The following is a 17,765-nucleotide window of genomic DNA, read 5'->3' on the forward strand; positions in this document are numbered from 1 at the left end:
TGATACAAGATTGACGCTAAAGGTACGCGTCCACAGGCCCGTATCGTACGCATCGCACGCAACGGATTTTAGTTTGTCTTGTATAGAAACTCATACAACTGCGTCTACTGATCCGCATCGTACGCACCGCATCAGCAGCAATGCTTACATGTGATGCGTGCTGATGACGTCATACGGAATGCGTACAATGCGTGCGATGCGTACGATGCGGGCCTGTGAACGCTTACCTTAAAGTGTATGCCTATTTGTTATTTCGAAAAAAAAACTAGATCAAGAATCTATGCAATTACCTAGATAACTAAAATTTCGAATTCTACGCCCAACAGATTTTACTCGCGACGCATTTTATACGACAATTGCATCAGAATTTAAATCCACTCACGTAGGACCAATAAAACAAAGATTAGAGTAAAATAAATCTAATTAAGTAACACAACAATTAAATCTAAGAGTATTATTAAATAAATAATGTAACAATAGTTTTGGAGGGATGATTTGGGGTCTAGGAGGCGTATTTGTCCCCCACGTGATGCCTTACTCCCCACTTGTAGTTGGCATTCTTGTCCGTTTTGACGAATGTGTGCACTGGGCCTGTGACCCCACTGGTGCCTTTGTGGTCATGGTCATGATCGTGGTCGTAGTCATGGTGACCACGTTTTGGACGCTGCCGTTTCGCGTCTTCTAGATCTGCTGATTCCCCTGTAAAGGTGAAAATTGATTGTGTTAAATTGTGTCGATTTTCAGAGATTTATTCATAATTCAACAACAAGACGATTTGGTAGTGTAATTGTGTTATAGACACAATGTTTTTACATGTTTTTAAAATTACATTAAATCAAAATTAAATCTTATAAAATAAATCAAAACATAAAATATAACAACAAACTCTCGCTCTTTAAAATAAAATAAAATAAAAATTATAGGCATTTGTTTACGTTACTCGGTTTTTGCATTTTTGTAATGAGTTTGTGCATTATTATCTAGATTGTACTCTATGTAAATAAACTTTAGCATTGATTATATTGAATTTAAATCTTTGTAATTAACGTGAAAGTGACTTATTTAGCTACGCTTTCATACCTAATTTGGTGAACTGATTGTTTCGAGTGAAATGTAATTTGATACAATGACAAACAGTCAGGTTTGTCCCCGAAGGGGAAGATAGAGGTGTACATTACGACACGTAGTGCCGCTAAACAATGCACACCCACTTTTCACCATTTGTATTATAAGTCCCATGTAATAGAGGGTGAGCCTATTGCAATATACCAGGTACAATTTCAGACGCCGTGCTACCACTGAGAAATTTACGAAATATCGAAAAATTGCAGTAATACTTTGCCAGACCCGGGAATTGAACCCGAGACCTCTTGTCCGGCAGTCGCACTGGCGACCACTCGACCAACGAGGCAGCCTTTTCTTTAAGGAATTAATATTAATGCAACGTCACACTTTTTATCCCCGAAGGGATAGGCAGAGGTGCACATTACGGCAATCATGCAAAATTATTTAATAACAAAATGGAAATGTAGAACCAAAACTTACCAGGTGCATTATGTTGTGGTTGCAAATGGGGTTGGGCTTGTGGCTGCAGATGAAGCGGAGTATGATGGTGATGGTGCAGGGCATGCAGCCGTAGATGCGCAGGCGGCGGTGGTGGTGGGGCGAACCTCGTGAACCTCATTGGTCCTTGGGGTACTGGGTAGAAAGGCCTCGACCATGCTGCAGTCGCTAGGACCATGCAGGATAGGATCAACTGGAATGAAAATAAATAATTGGTTACTAAAACGATTATTTTATTTAGATTAAAAAATTAAATAATTATTTGGAACCAAAATAAAGTTCTAAATAAGGTCTAAATACGGCTTTTATTGAATCTAAATTTTATGACAAAAAAAAAAATATAGTGCGATTGATTCCATTAACGAAGTTTGGCTGTAACACATTATTATTATTAGGCAGCTATCGATTAAGATAACTTTCGATTTAATTATTCTACTCTAAAGTAAACACATTTTATATAAGTTTTGCGTATAAGTAAACAGATTTCAACATAACATAGGAAATAACTATTTCAATACAACCATGTGACTGTTGACTGTTGAAACGGACAAAACCAAGCAAATGTAGGACAAAGTTTAATCACTAATGGTTGTATTAATAGGCGGACAGTATTATTAATTAACATAATTAAGGAGAAACAGACACCAGCACGACAAAATATACCAAATTATATTTCTTGTTCAATTGATTTTGGACTTTATTGCAAAAAGATAAAGTTGATATTACTTTTGTACAGATGATTAGTAGTGTCGACGTGCTACAATTAATGTAAACGTAAGCAAATTAATTAGATAATCAAGAACCTCGTTGATTTAGTGGTAACAAGGGTGACTGCTTAACAAGAAGTCATAGTTGCAATTCCCGGGTTGCCCAGAGCATTATACTTGGAACTATTTTTAGTATCATGTGATAATATCTTACTAACACCACACTAATATTATAAATGTGAAAGTTTGTTTGTCCGTCAATCATGCTGAAACTACTGAACGGATTTTGACGAAATTTGGTATATAGACAGGGTATGAACCGACTTGGGTGAAAGGACACTTTTAAAACGCGGAACGCAGGCAAAATCGCAGGATGAAGCCGGTAGTCAACGTCAAAACATTAATTCCAATTAAACCATAAATACTTAAGTACTTGTGAAACATAAGTCATATTGTTACTAAAATTTTGAGTCATGTTACTTGAAAATAATAATAATAATATTTTTTCCCCTTTAAGCAATAAAAACAGTGACAGTAAATTACATAAACATGTCACCGAGCACTAGAACTAGTGTCAACATGTTACAATTAATGTATGCACGAGCAATTACAATGTAATTGCACAATCTTAATGTATAAGGCCGGTAGGTGTTTAATTACTCATAACTTGATTAATTGCAAACACGTGACTTATGAAATTTATGATAATTAGATTAGAGAGAATTAATTTTGTAGTTATAAATCTTAGCGTGCAATGTGTGTGTTAAGATTTGTTGCTTGGCTTGTGACGCTTAGTGACTGTTGTATTTATACTAATACTATATAATATATGTAATATTATAAAGCTGATGAATTTGTTTCTTTGATTGTTTGTTTGTCTGAACGCGCTAATCCCCGGAACTACTACTCCGAATTGAATAAGTTTTTTTTGTGTTGGATAGTGCATTTCTCGAGGAAGGCTATAGGCTATAAAACATCACGCTATGAGCAGAGCGGGTGAAACCGCGCGGAAGTAGCTAGACAAATATAACTATTAATCGACTACACGGTTGGCGCGGTGGCTGGGCAACTGGCTGCCGTACAATGTATAGCGTGTTAATTATCCTCTCACTTTTGAGTTATACCTATATATTTAAATAGAGATAAATGATCGATACTCTGAAATATATATTCAAAATAAATTTTTAATCACACTAACTAGGATTTTCAATAACTATAATAAAAAAGACTTTTAACAATAAAAAAATCTAAATAAAATATTTGAGTTGCATTATCATTTAACCTACTGAAGAAGACACTAACAAATAACAAATCCTAAGTACTAAAACTAGAACAAAAATATAAATAAGACAATAAAAACCGAACTCACCAGTACTTGAGTCTCCATTTCCAAACTGTTGTACTATAGTGTAAATGAACTGTCTACCAATGGCGTCCACTAAGTCATTCAGCTTCTTATAAGAAAGAAAACGAATTTATAACACTTTCTATCAACCGTTTCACGGTTGAATGCACAGCGGTTTAGTGTTGGCCATCTAAGACATAAAAAAAAGTAGATAAATAAACCTTCTTTTTAAAAAAAGGGAACCTTCTTTACAAGTTTAAATCGGGTGATATACTTTAAACCTTCTCCTAAGTCTGTAATATACTATACTGAAAACTGTATCAAAATCGGTTCAGGCGATCGCGCACAAATGTACATATATACATACAGGTCAATCAGAGAACCTCGTTTTTGTTTCTGAAAGAAAGCAGAAGTGCACACATATTGAATGTAATGTTGGTTAATCATAGGGAAGGTTTATTACTAGTATTTTGTGTCATTACCATGAAGCAAGTACAAGAGATGTCATACTGTGATTCTGCACTGTGAAAAAAACAAATCGGTCCTGCCCAATGATATTATAAGTGAATAGGTGAAAAGTGGTAAATAAGTTATAAGCGTTCAGAAAAATGTGGACAATTGGCAACATTTTTGTAGTATGGGACTGCATGTTGGAAAATAGAGCGGGGCGTGTTTGTATCGTCCCGCGTTCCCCGTAGAGTGTCACGCAATAAGTTAAAGGGAATTCTAGTTATGACATACTATTTACTATTTGATTATTACCATTAAACACAATCCCATATTCTGTTATCTTTTTGTATTTTTTACGTTAAATTCTCAATAATCCTTTTTCACAATCCAGAATACGAACCCGAAAACCTCAACGTCTTCAGATTAGAAGGTAGTGTAGCTTGCTCAGTAGCGACCATTTGATGAACGATGTAAACATGTCTTCTTAAACAAATAATAGTTTGAATCAATTTATTTTCATGCAAATTGTAATTGATAAAAGTTATCTAAGAGGTTATCTAACAGTTGTAACGTTGTATAATATTTAATAGTACTCAGATTATCAAACTCGATGTTATTAAATAAAATCGTAAAATGTTACGATTGTAAACACGCAGGTGGTTTGAATGTCCGCGGAAGACCTGACGGGTTGCCAGGACCGTTTAATTTGTTTTCTTGATATTGATTGCTATGGGAAAAGACTCACACCCTGTTATATGAGACTCGTAATATAATTAATACGACAGTACGATTGGCGCGGTGGCTGGGTAACTGGCTTCCGCGCAACCTGTGCCGACTTCGGTTCCCGCGCGGAACGACGCTCTGTATCATGTGTATGTGAAATTGTTTATTTGTGAATGCACTCGCGACACATGAGCAAATCCAAGTGTGGGGCAACGTATTAATAAAAAAATATATAGTAAAAAGTAGATGTAATCTAAAAGTTGAATACTATATTGCCAAGCTAACAAGTAGCTTATTTATTATTTGAAACAAATAGGATATTTCAGTCGTTTTGACGTGGTTGCCTATCCATTCAACCTTTCGTATTCTAGGCATATCAACATAGACCTGTCTAAATGCCTAACATCAATCAGAAATACTAGTATAAATGCTGTAAGACTATAACAAATCTAAATTATATAATCGGCAAAAAATCTAAACTCGAATCGATTAACCGTTTCAAGTAATAAATGATAGTTTAAATCTTAAATCCGGTACAATTATGCAAAGAAGAAAGAGTTTTTACAATCACTAGATGTTTTTATAATATTGGAATGTTAACATTAAATTCGGATTGATTGAACTATTTACTGGAACGGGGTTAGTGGACTTAAATCGTTGAAGTATAGTAGGTAAAGTATTTTAAAGTAGGTATTATCAACCGACTTTAAAATGAGGTTCTCAGTTTGATCTGTATGTTTTTGACGTTTGGCTAAAATGATTTTGATGCGGCTTTCAGCATCGTAATTTTCAGACTTAGGAGTTCACAGGTTACTTATGTCTAGATGTTAATATGGCGTTAAAAATGGAAGGCGATAAAGAAAATTGAAGGCGGTTCCCTTTTTTAAAGCAACGTTATTTTAGTACAAGCATCGATGTCAAGAGTCATCAAGATTTTTTGTAATTAGAATTTTTGTATTACCGACTAAACTGGTAAACAGTCAAATCAAATCATTATCGTAAAAAATCTGGAAATAAAATATTAAAATCTTATAATACAGTTCCAATTCAAAGTATGTTTATCTTTAGCGGTTACCATTAGCGAATAATATGTTCTAATGTGTTTTAAAGTATTAAATTATACTGCTAAATCCATTTCATTTAGGCAATTGGCAAGGAAACTATATTTGTAATAATTACGCTACCAATGTATCTTAAAGGTTGCTAAAAGTTTTGATTATATCTACTTAATATTTACCCAGCAAGGTCGTCTCTATTCCGGAGCTGCGGACAACGTAAAAGGTTACCGGGACTCCGACTCAAACAGGAGAAGGTAGGGTGGTTTATTAGTCAGTAAGAGTCTGACACTCCCTCCATTGGCGTTTCATTGCCTCTGCCTATCTGCCATGCGAGACAGACGTGAGGTTATGTATATATGTATGTTCTATTGTTTACATAATATGTATTGTAAACAATACATTCGCATGGCTTTTTGCAGATTTACAGTGGTGCGTCTTATAGCATTTAGGTAGGTATTCATTATAGTTTTTATTTTGACTTAGTCTGGAATCGAAGTTATCTCAGTTAATAAAATAATTTATGTCGCGAGAAAAATGTTCAATTTTTAATTTTTTGACAGTGAATGGATAAGTAAGGTATTCAACGAAAGTCCCAGAGAATTTAAAGGTTTTTGTATTTTTCAATGCCAAAATGATTACGTCAGTTTACCGCTTAATTTTCAAAATATCTTAATGTACTGTTGCTACAATGCATTATTATTATAGCAGTTAATGTACTGAGTCCATTTTTAATTACTGCAAAGTGCTTTATTGCAGTTTGTGATCAAGAAGTCTGATAGGGAATAATTGTTTTTTTTAGCACTATAAAGCAACCGTGATGACTTCACTTATTCTCCGTAATTCATTGAAGAAGCATCTATCTAACACCTTGGGTTGAAAATTCCCGTATTTATCACTTATTAATATGACAATGAACTCCAAAATAAATATCAATTAATATAAAATACGACTCACATCAACAACCTACAAGTGGCCACTGCTGAACAAAGGTCTCTTGCACAATGCGGGTTGACAATTTCAAATAATTATTAGTAATTATAAGTCCAGGTTTCCTCAAGATGTTTTCTTTAACATTTGTCGTGGGTGTTTAATTAATCTCAGAATGTACATTGTACATATAACTGGGAAAAAGTCACATTGGTACTTGCCGTTAGTACATTTCAATTCGCCCCTCTTGCATGAGAAATGGGCGTCTTGAGCCTCCGGGCCACCACGACATCAAACATACAACATAGGGTTAAAAGAAATGGAATCCACATGACACGCAGTCTGAGGCTAAAACAACGCAAATAAAGCGAGCTTACGTGGTCCATTCAATTTTAACATACTTTCCTTCGCAAGGAAGCGTTGTCGTAACAGTTCCAATCAAATTATATTCACCAAAGCATGAACACAATCGCAGGAACTCCTTGCCAGTAGGTGTAGTACCGATATTTATGAGAGCACGACCAAAATAATTTCTTTTACAATAACCTGAGATATGCTGAATACCTGGATGTGGTGTTTGTAATAATGTTGCACAGAATTTTGTCATGGTGGCTTTCTAGTATCTTTGATTATCATTATAATTAATATAATGAGCAAGGGCTAAGTGTAGAGATGTTTTTCAAAACAACAAAAAATTATCCATTTGAAGTTTTTTTTTCTAAACTTCGATATCATTGTACAACTTATTAGGTATTAGCTATTCCAAGCGGCTTCGCTCGCAGTCCCGTGAGATAAATTGTTATTAGTTATTCTAGACTATCTCGATATTCGAACTGTGTCAGCCTATTTTAGCGTGATCTGAGTAACAGAGTTTACATACTCATAGTATACATTCGACAATTATAATATTAGGAAGAATTAAGATCTCTTCAAAGTAATACAATCTATTTTAACTTAGAAATGTTGTAATACTGCAACGGACTGTCTAGCTGTAATATTATACCAGAGCTCCGGACTACCTAGTAAAGAAGAGCAGAAGTAGGAACGGGGTGGTTTTTAGTCTGACACTCCCTCTCACCTCACTCTATGCTGAGAGACGTCATCATAAACTGACGAATAAAATCTTTAGGTATCTTTTTATCTACAATATGAATCTTTATCAATGACTACAAAAGAATATGAAATCAAGGGCGCATCTAATACAACTTTTGTGTACCTACAATTGAATATTTTCACCTTGACAATGAACTAAAACGTTTCGAGATTTCTACAACTTTTTGTCAATAATAGTCTAATTCTTTTCCATATTTTGTTCTTCACGATTCAATGTTGTTGTGGTTTCTAAAATATAATAAAAAGGCTTTATAATAATAAACATTGCATCGATTGTTGAAGATTTTGCGTACACCTAAGAGGTCAAGCAACATTAGTCTCGGCTTTTAGATAAACATGTTTTGTGGTATAAGTTATGAGCTGATTGCTGTTGTCGGTAAATAGGCATATTCTGCGTTAGGATAATCATTTTAAGAATTTGATATTAAAGAAATATAGATATTTAGTATCAAACATTTTGCCTCCAAAGGCAGTACCTAGTAGTAAAGCAATAGGTAAGGTAAGCTATAAGTAAAATATAAAACTAATTGTAATTCAATCAAATAATTTTAAAAAATCTGACATTATTTATGTCTTTTGGTTTATTATTTTGTCAACCATTGATCGTGCGCCCTGTTTAAATGAATTACCGTTCATGTATCATTTTGTTTAACCAAATAAAGTTACTCGTACTAAATAATATTATACGGACGCGGACAAAAATCGACTTGTTATTAAAAACAAATATTTTAGGGACAATAAATCGCTTTCAACTGATCCTTTTTCGCACTTAGTGCTAACAATAAACACATTGGGCAAATACAGTAGAAAATAACAATCATTACAACAAAAATATCCTAAAATATTTTTAGCTATTCGCTTATAACTTGCGCCAAACTTCACCATCAGTTGTTAGGCCGCGGATCGTGATGCCAGCCTATACGGGTCTGATCGGAAATCGTACTACACTGACATACTTTCCTGACGACCACGTTTCACAACACGATTGTACTTTGTAGCTGTAGCCTTTTGTAAGATTCTAATGCAGACCTACTGTTATTTTGGAAACCCAAAAAGATTTATTATATTTAGAAGAAATTAATGTCTACTTTTTATGTCTAACCAAGTACTAGATGAAATAATAATTAATTTAAAAAGATATAATGTGACAAGGCCTTTCCCATGCTTATATACCATTCTTTTAAATTATCTATCATTCAAAGTTCATAAAAAAATCCATTGACTAATCAGTCTCGGGAATTGAACCCGTGAGCCTGCTGGGTAATGGCACTCGACCAACGAGACCGAGAAGCAAATTGAATAACGTTTTTTCTAATAATGTTTAGTAGGTACAAGTATCCTATCGAAAGTTTCAAATAAAGAAAAAATATTCTAGGAAATCATTCATTTATTTGTTAAACAAAACACATTATCCAATTAACAACTTATATAAACTTAATTGGAAAGCAATACGGTTTATTTTCCTTTAACAATATCGCGCTCCATATCGACTAATGAGAGATTGGTGTGAAAGTTTAAAATGTTACGAAATAATACCGGGTAATGATCACAATTAGTTACATGCAGTGCTGTAAAGCATATAATATGTAGTATACAGCGTGTAACAAAAAACCTATATACATCAAGAAGCACTGAAGAATACAGGTTTAATAGAATCTCTACGGTCGGGTAAAAAAAATTGGTACCAAATACTTGGTGTCGCATGGTTCTTGATTTTATAAATCATACAAACGTGTCACAACACTACAGGGGTCATTCTATAATTACGAAACATTTCTTCTGTAAATCTGATCAGATTTTACAGAAAAAATTACATAATTTTAATTCGCATGAAAAATATTGGATAAAATTATATCTTCGTTCCATGAAAACATGAGTTTAAAAATCCCTTCCCGTATCGTTTGTTATGTTATCTAGAAACCGTGCACTTGATATGTATACCCCCTTTTTGTTACACCGTGTATATAATATGAGTGCATTTCCGTGAGTCCTACTTGTGCGGAGACAACACTCTTATAAGATCTGTTGTACACTTAGAATACAGTCACATATGACACACTAATTGTGAGTTACATGATGCTCGGTTATTTCCTGAACAATACAAGTTAAATGCGATTAAGTGGACCGACAACCTAATAAAGATTGCAGCGAGCTGCTGGATGCTTGTCGCTTCCAACTAGTTAGGAAATCATTGATGACAGTTTGAAATGTTTAGTAGTTGATATTTTGTGACTTATATGATTATGACGATAATGAATAATTCAGTGCAATATATCTAAGCACACACAGTGACTAGTAAAAGGTTTTACTCTCTATCTTCTATGAGACATAGGGTATGCAAATAAAAATGATGCATGTTAAAAGAAACACTTCTTTATTGCTTAACAGTCCCTTTATTCATTGAAGAGGTGTTATCACGACATAGGACATAGGATGCTTTTCCACCAGAGATGTGCTATGCTACGTTGCTGTGGATGCGTTTGGCTTCCACCAATCATATTCATTGGTACACCATAGCTTAGTACTGGTGGAAACGGACTCAGTTAAGCTACGTGTTTTATATGGAAAGATGCGTGCTATGGATGCGTGCTATGAATATGTACTATGGATGGCTTCCGTACTATCGATACATCGCATACAGAGCTGTGCATCATCCTCGCACAGTTAATATCAGTGGAATCGGTCACATAGGTCATAGTTCTTTGGTGGAAAAACACCCTTAATTTAAGTGTTGGAGCGGCCCACAAAAAAATGCAAGTCATTGTACCAAAAATCCTTTTACGCAAAATTCCATTAAGTTCTACATGATGCAACATAAAAAGTAATATCAATATAGTGTGGAAACAACACAAACAATGCTCTATCACTTTATAATGTAGCTTCACACGGCTCTAATTCGCAACCGAACTAACGAACAACATCATTAGACCCACTATCACACAGTTGCGACAATCATTGTCAAAAATTGTATGAAATTGCATCAAATGTTGACAATTGAGGTGACAATGTATACTAGTGACGTCACGTTATATGTCACGTGTTTTTTTGTAATATCAAATGACTGTGTTTTCGTCGAATAAATTAATGAAGGCTGAAAGAATGAAGGACAATGAAAGATTTTGTATACAAGTTTACATACATAATCCACATGTATAATATGTGCGTATATTTAACGTTGATGTTTTGTTTTTAATCATTGCCCCACACCAGGATTTTCTTCTGTGTCGTGGATGCGTTTACAAACATACAATTTCAACTACACATCACACCCAGACTCAATACAACAATTTGTGGCTGACACAAAGATTTACTCTGTGCAGGAATCGAACCCGCTCCCCGTGTCACGGCAGCCGGTTGCCTAGCCAGCGCGTCAACAGTAATGTATTAGGGAATAGGTGATGATCTGTAAATCGTATGTAATAGGAACGCATCATTTTCTCAATAAGAAAAAATCCTATTGGAAACAACAGAAGTATCAAACGACGTGGGAAAATTGCACGGTTACCGGTTGGCACGGTGCGTGCAACTTGTAGGTCACGGGTTCGATTCCCACAAGGAACAACTCTTGTGTAATCAACTAATTGTTGTTCCAAGACTGGGCTGTTCCAAGACTAATATGTATGTGTAGTTGTATGTTTGTAAACGCACCCACGACACAGGAGAAAATCCTAGAGGGGCAAGGTTTTTTTTAAAAGCAACGTTTTTTTAAATAGGAATGGGCCGGCTTAACAAGAGTGGCACCACGGTTTCACGAAATCCCATTACTACCTAAAATCCCATTATAATGGTCTATTTGCCAAATATTTTTTACCCTACAATTGTGTCACTAACCTGAAACAGTAATTACGTTGAGTTGCGTAATGTCAAAGTCATTACACGGTACTTGATTCAGATATTACATTGTTTTAAGTATTTATTTTTATAGTAAACGCGCTAATAACGTTTAGAGTTAGGCGAGAAATGAGCGAGGTGCCGGCCGGGGTTATAGGAAATGAAATTTAACCCATAGTATGCTGGGAACGTAGATCTACGCAAGACATAATGTTTTCTATTGTGTCTCATAAACCGGCAGACAAGAGGTTAAGTCCCATAGGGACTGCGGACTGCCTAGCGGGAGTAGCGGGGTACCGGGGCTCCGGCCCGAAAAGCAGGAGTAGGAATGGGGTGGTTTAAATGTTCTGTGGTCATTTTAGTCAGTAAAGTATGACAATAGGCTCACCACCTATTACATGGGACCCATAAAAGGTGGGAGAAGTCATTGGATGACATTGCCTACCCCATCGAGGATTAAAGGCGTGACGTTATAAAAAAATTATATAATTCTTACTAGCGATGAGTTAATCACTATTTTTTATCAATCCCTGAGGTCAATATCTCTTGAAAATAGTTTTAGTTTCACGGTAAGATTAATTCCGATAAGAATTGTTACCGAATCGGATAAGACGAAAAACAAAAATCATTAGATAAGGAGCCAGTTTCCAATATTTTCATAAATGATAAATTATATTTATTTTGCAAATAGATTACAATGTAACTCTTTTACACGTCAATCTCTTAAATAACTAGATGAGGCCGGCATTTCCTATCGGACTACTCTGAGAAGAAATGCCGAAACAAACTCAGAGGTAAAACACTCAGATATTTTATGGTTGATAAGTTTTCATTACATCACAAGGGATTAATATGTTAGACACATACATTATAGTAGGTAGACTTACCTACAACATAGTAGACATACTATCAGAAGAAAATACTACGACGATTGAATAAATAGAAATATTTAGGTTTTAGAAGTACAAAAAGTATTAAGCCATCAGTAACTAATAAAAAACAATACAGAGATTACTTTTAAAATTAATGGACAATATAAAACCGTTTTTCCAGTTAGAACAAAACAATAACGAGCAAAAAACTATTAAATAACATTTCCTATTGGAAACAACAGTCCATTCTAGGATCGTCCGCTCCATTTCTTTCTAATTGCGTGCAGCGTTATAAAAGTTACTTTTAACTGTTTTTTCGAAACGTCTACAAACTGTTATTCAATAGTTGAAACGTTTGTATTACACAATCATTGTTTTAATGATTTATTTCACTGTAGATAATCTGTTGCGTCATTTTTAATGATATTTTTTTTTCAAGGTCACCTATATATTGTTGTTTTATGTGTCGACGAATAAGTTTACGAAATGTTGCACGGGAAAGTTTGCAATGACATAGTTTAGAAAGCACAAAGTTCATTTATTTTGTTTGCATACATTTATGAATTTTGTTCACTAAATAACAAGGGGAATACCACCATGTACTGAAGGGTTCTTTGATATTCATTCTGTGTTATTTACGACACTAGTGTTGATGTAAATTAATATAAATATAATAATTATATCACGTTATTACCCATTAGTGTGTTTCAAATAATTTGACTGCACGATTTCCAATAGGAATTTTGTCTTATTGGGTATTTAGATGCATTCCTACTACATACATATACGTTTTGCAGATCATCACCTATTGGTGAATACATTATTGCATTGTATGACTGCACGGTTATTGATGCAGTGACTGGGCAACTGACTGCCGAAGACGTGTAGCGGGTTCGATTCCCGCACGGAGCAACTCTTTGTGTGATCCACAAATTGTTGTTTCGGGTCTGGGTGAGATGTGTATGTAAAATTGTATATATGAATGCGCAATCACGATACAGGAGAAAATCCTAGAGTGGGGCAACGATTTAAAAAAAAATCAATTGACATCAATAAAAAAAAATATTACAACAGCCCAGTTTATCATTAACCAGTTCTTGAGTAATTATAGATTAACCTTTTTGTTTACTTTTTTAGATTTAGATTAGAATAATAATGTGTAACTGAATGATTTCCATTATTATTTGCCACGGAAAGCCGGACAGCGGAAAGTCAATGACGCGGCGCGATTCGTAATGGGCGCATCTGAGATTGCCAGAGATAAACAACATTTGAGAAGTATTTCCGTAAAAGTAGTAAAGTAAATTAAATATTGTAAAGAAATAAAAGGTATTTAAATGTCTATATTTATTTTCAGTGTTAATTCCTTTAAAAGTATCTAAAAATTTAAATGTATCATAATTCTCTTTCTAGAAATACTCGCTGAGCAAAGATATAGTTTCGGTACCAAGCGATCTTACTTTGTCTAAGAACCCTGGAAAACCGTAAGGTATGGCAATAAGTTCGCTTTTAACATGAGACTAATTTATAAAAAAAATATCTAACATCCTTATTGCCTCCGGAGCTGCGCACTACCTAGCGGGTTACCGGGGCTCCGGCTTAAAAAGCAGGAGAAGGAACGGGGTGGTTTTTACTCAGTAAGAGTCTAACACTCCCTCTCGCCTTGGATCTGTGACCCGTATGGCCCATTTTCTCTGTCCTGTCATTGGATGATTTTCCCCCACTTAAAAAAAACATACCCATATTCTTCCCGTTGGAAAAATAAAACGAATGATATTACGTTACAACAAAATAAGTAAAAATACAAATGGTTGGTGATCACTGGAAACAGTGAATTGTAACAGTCTTGTCTATAAATGATACTACCGGCCGTTGTTGGGCACAGACCTTCAATCAAACCGCCGAGATGTCACAACGTCTTGACAACAAGGTATTATTTACGATAAATTAAACGACAATAATAATTATTTATCAAGAAAACAATAAATAAATAAATAATAGTAATAAATTCAATCGAAAATCGGTTTTATTCAGAGAAAGTGTTCAAGTGAAATAGTGCTTTTGTATTTGTTTGTTTAAAAATGGAGTGTCTGAGTTTGTTTGGATTGGAAATGTTGAATTTTGTTTATTGTTTTTGTATGTTTAGTATTTTACCAGTGAGATTTACCTTGCGCTTGTGAATCGATGACTTGATATTGTTAAATGGTGAACACATCGATTTTTGGCATATAATTATATTTGCTTTGACGTTCAAAAGTGCCTTCGTGGTCTATTTGAAATAAATAATTTTGACTGACTTCACCGTTTGACATTGGATACAGAAACATTATAAGTTGTGAAAAACCAAAGTAACACTTAAGGGTTGATGCTCACCTGTTTGTATATCAATTCACTGTTTTTTTTTGCCAATGAAATTGAACTTTCATTACTTTCATTTACAGAAATGGCTCTGGTGCCTTCTAGCCCTTCACGTGGGATCTGTGTGGGCAACAGCTCGACCAGTAACAGTGAGAACACCTCCTAGCAATCCTTCCACTATTGAAGCTCAAGCCAAATTCTTCCAGTAAGTACACAAAACTTCTATTAAGTCTTTTTATCTTCTTCACTTCTTCTTAGTTTTGCTCAAACCTTATAATGTAATGTGTATTCTAGTTTCGTTCTTTTAAATGCTCTAAAATTAGTCTCAGGTCATTCAAAGGCCAGAAAATTTAGGTCTAATTACTTAATGACTACTGAAATAACCTCGTTATGAATTACAACTTCACTACCAACCTTCAAACTGATTGGATTCTATTGTCGCCGCATGCAAATAAGTTTCAAAATAACCAAACATTGACACACTTTACGCTATAGCAATTAGAGAAATGGATTTCGGTCACCAATTCTTCTTTGTCATTCCATTCTCGTTCTTGTTATTCTCAAATAATTGATGCTTAAAACAAACGGTCATTACTTCAACTTTAATGACATCTTCAATGTCTTTAGAGTCGATTTTCCTTTGACAAGTGTTGAGCAAATCTTCATGATCTTCAATGTTATTAGTAAGGATGGTAAATACTTTGCTTTATAGGGATTTTTTCTCAGTACAGTTGAGTCCGTACAAGATAGAGTTCGGTCACGTCTGCGAGGACCCTAACACGTGGGAGCAACGATACGAGAAGAAAGACTTTAAGAACCACAGGGACATGGGAAAAGTAAAACACATCTATTATCTCGCTCTGTCTCTAACCTTCTTCTATTTCTTTCTCTTTTCCGCTTTGCTTCGCTTGGCTGAAGGTATAGACACTTACCGAAGGCTGACGAGTTTGATCAGGGACATCGGTTGGGCAGCGAACGACACTTCACTGAGAGACATGAGAGGGCCAAGCCCTCTGAAGGACTGTTCTCTGCCAAAGTATGCTTACTGTGCTTCATATTATTAATAACTAATAGCGGAATTTTCTTTTGATTCAATAAATAATTGACAGTATTTTTAACAAGTAATGATATAAACGAAATCAAAAGAAAGATCTGTTATATTCATATTTTATTTGTGCATTCTATTTAAGTTTATTGTCTCTTTGAATAACGCTAATAACTATTTATCTAATTTAAAACTTATTTTATTTAAAACAAATATCTACACTAACTTTCTATATTTTCTTATGTTAGCGTGCTGTTTTAACTTTTCTTTCATTTCTACTAAACTAATATCGATTTCTGTCTCTAACTAAACTCATACTTACATTAATTACTACTAGGTACTAAAACTGCTGAATTTACTATTTACACAAGTTAAAGAACAGTCACTAACACATTGTTCTAATATAGGTACGTTGGGGTGACAAAAAGGGAGGGTATGGAGAACATTACTGGGACCTGAACCATGCAGGCAATGCTGACAACATTGGAGATGACGGTGATGATGGCTCATACAGAGAACCCCACGACATTGATCATGGCTCGTACAGAAATTCCCACGACGTTGATCCCTACGATGAACCAAGCAACAGTGCACCAACCTACGGCGAAGAAGAATATGACCCAGAAAGATCAAGCTACGAAGAAACTGGACGAGCTAAACGAGCCCACCCAAAAGTAGAGAGAGCACGTAAATCAGAAAGGAAACATCCAAAATCATACCAAACAGAATCTGCTGAAGAATCAGCGCCTAAGAAACAAAATAACAGAGATAACAGAGAACGCAACAATAACAATAATAACAGAGAACAAGAAGCAGCTGAAACTTCTCATGAAGAGGAATTTGAAGATGCTGATGATGAAGAAGAGGAAGAAGAAGAAGTTTACGAGAAACCAAAACCAAAGAGACAACACTATAGAAAGAAAGAAAATGATACAAAGCAAAAAGAAAAGAATCAAATAGTATTAGTAGTAAGTCACAAGGACGATGAAGAACAACAGCAGAATCAGTTTACACCCACAAGTCCACCAGACCATTCGTCGTACTTGAACCAACAGCAGCCAGACTTGACACAGTATTTACCACAACCTCAGCAACTGCCTCAACAGCTGCCACAGTACTTGCCCCAACCTCCTCAAGTACCTAAGCAACATCTAGAGCCACCTCATTTCGTGCCCTACGAAGGTGGTGCAGGAGTAAGGCAACATCACCAACCAGACGTGACCGCCGCATCCACCGTCCCAAGACTTTTCTTAGAACCTTCAACTGGTCACGTAGTAGACCGAGCCACGGGGCAAGCTTACGTGTTGCAGCCAATAGCACCGCATAATAATTACAATTAGAAAGTTGTTCTAGGAGATTAGTTTAGTAACGTAGTTTTGTTATAGTAATTTATTTTTATAATTAAAAGTTTTGCTACTGTTACTTTCGTGTTGTCATTTTTTCTATTGCTTTTGTATGGCGGCGTCACGTTTCCAAATCGTGACTGTTTCTTTGGGCTATTGAATGTGGTACTCGCGTTGATCACGAGATTTGGATGCCTTCTGCGTTATTAGTGTCAAATTCCATATAAATTTAGGATAGACTTCAATAGCCTATTTGTTTATCACGTTGTCCCATAAATCAGTTCTGTTTAAGGAATTTTCTTCCAGCAAGTGTTGATTTATACACAGGAAAATTCATTCATAAAAATGTCAACAAGTTTTACAGCAACGTTGAATGCAAATGAGCAAATTAACGTCTTTATAGTTGGAAAGTAAAATCCTAACGAGTTGA

At 35.1% G+C, this 17,765-nt stretch overlaps 2 protein-coding genes across 2 annotated transcripts; one reads left to right on the plus strand and one right to left on the minus strand.

The window, feature by feature from the left end:
- Window positions 1-403: 403 nt before the first annotated feature.
- On the minus strand, window positions 404-8,088 carry LOC118261925 (uncharacterized). The gene is made up of 4 exons (XM_035572969.2): window positions 8,010-8,088; window positions 3,640-3,805; window positions 1,546-1,756; window positions 404-699 (listed from the first exon to the last, which is right to left on the minus strand). Exons 2-4 carry the CDS (start codon window positions 3,655-3,657, stop codon window positions 503-505), a joined length of 426 nt encoding a protein of 141 aa, XP_035428862.1. The 5' UTR covers window positions 3,658-3,805; window positions 8,010-8,088; the 3' UTR covers window positions 404-502.
- A 5,736-nt stretch (window positions 8,089-13,824) lies between these two features.
- LOC118282406 (PH domain-containing protein DDB_G0275795) lies at window positions 13,825-17,414 on the plus strand. Its single transcript, XM_035603470.2, has 5 exons — window positions 13,825-13,867; window positions 14,434-14,519; window positions 15,031-15,152; window positions 15,660-15,783; window positions 16,400-17,414. Exons 1-5 carry the CDS (start codon window positions 13,825-13,827, stop codon window positions 17,330-17,332), a joined length of 1,308 nt encoding a protein of 435 aa, XP_035459363.2. The 3' UTR covers window positions 17,333-17,414.
- The last annotated feature ends 351 nt before the right edge of the window (window positions 17,415-17,765 follow it).

Source organism: Spodoptera frugiperda, chromosome 20 (genome assembly GCF_023101765.2).
Source record: "Spodoptera frugiperda isolate SF20-4 chromosome 20, AGI-APGP_CSIRO_Sfru_2.0, whole genome shotgun sequence".
Classification (NCBI taxonomy): domain Eukaryota; kingdom Metazoa; phylum Arthropoda; class Insecta; order Lepidoptera; family Noctuidae; genus Spodoptera; species Spodoptera frugiperda.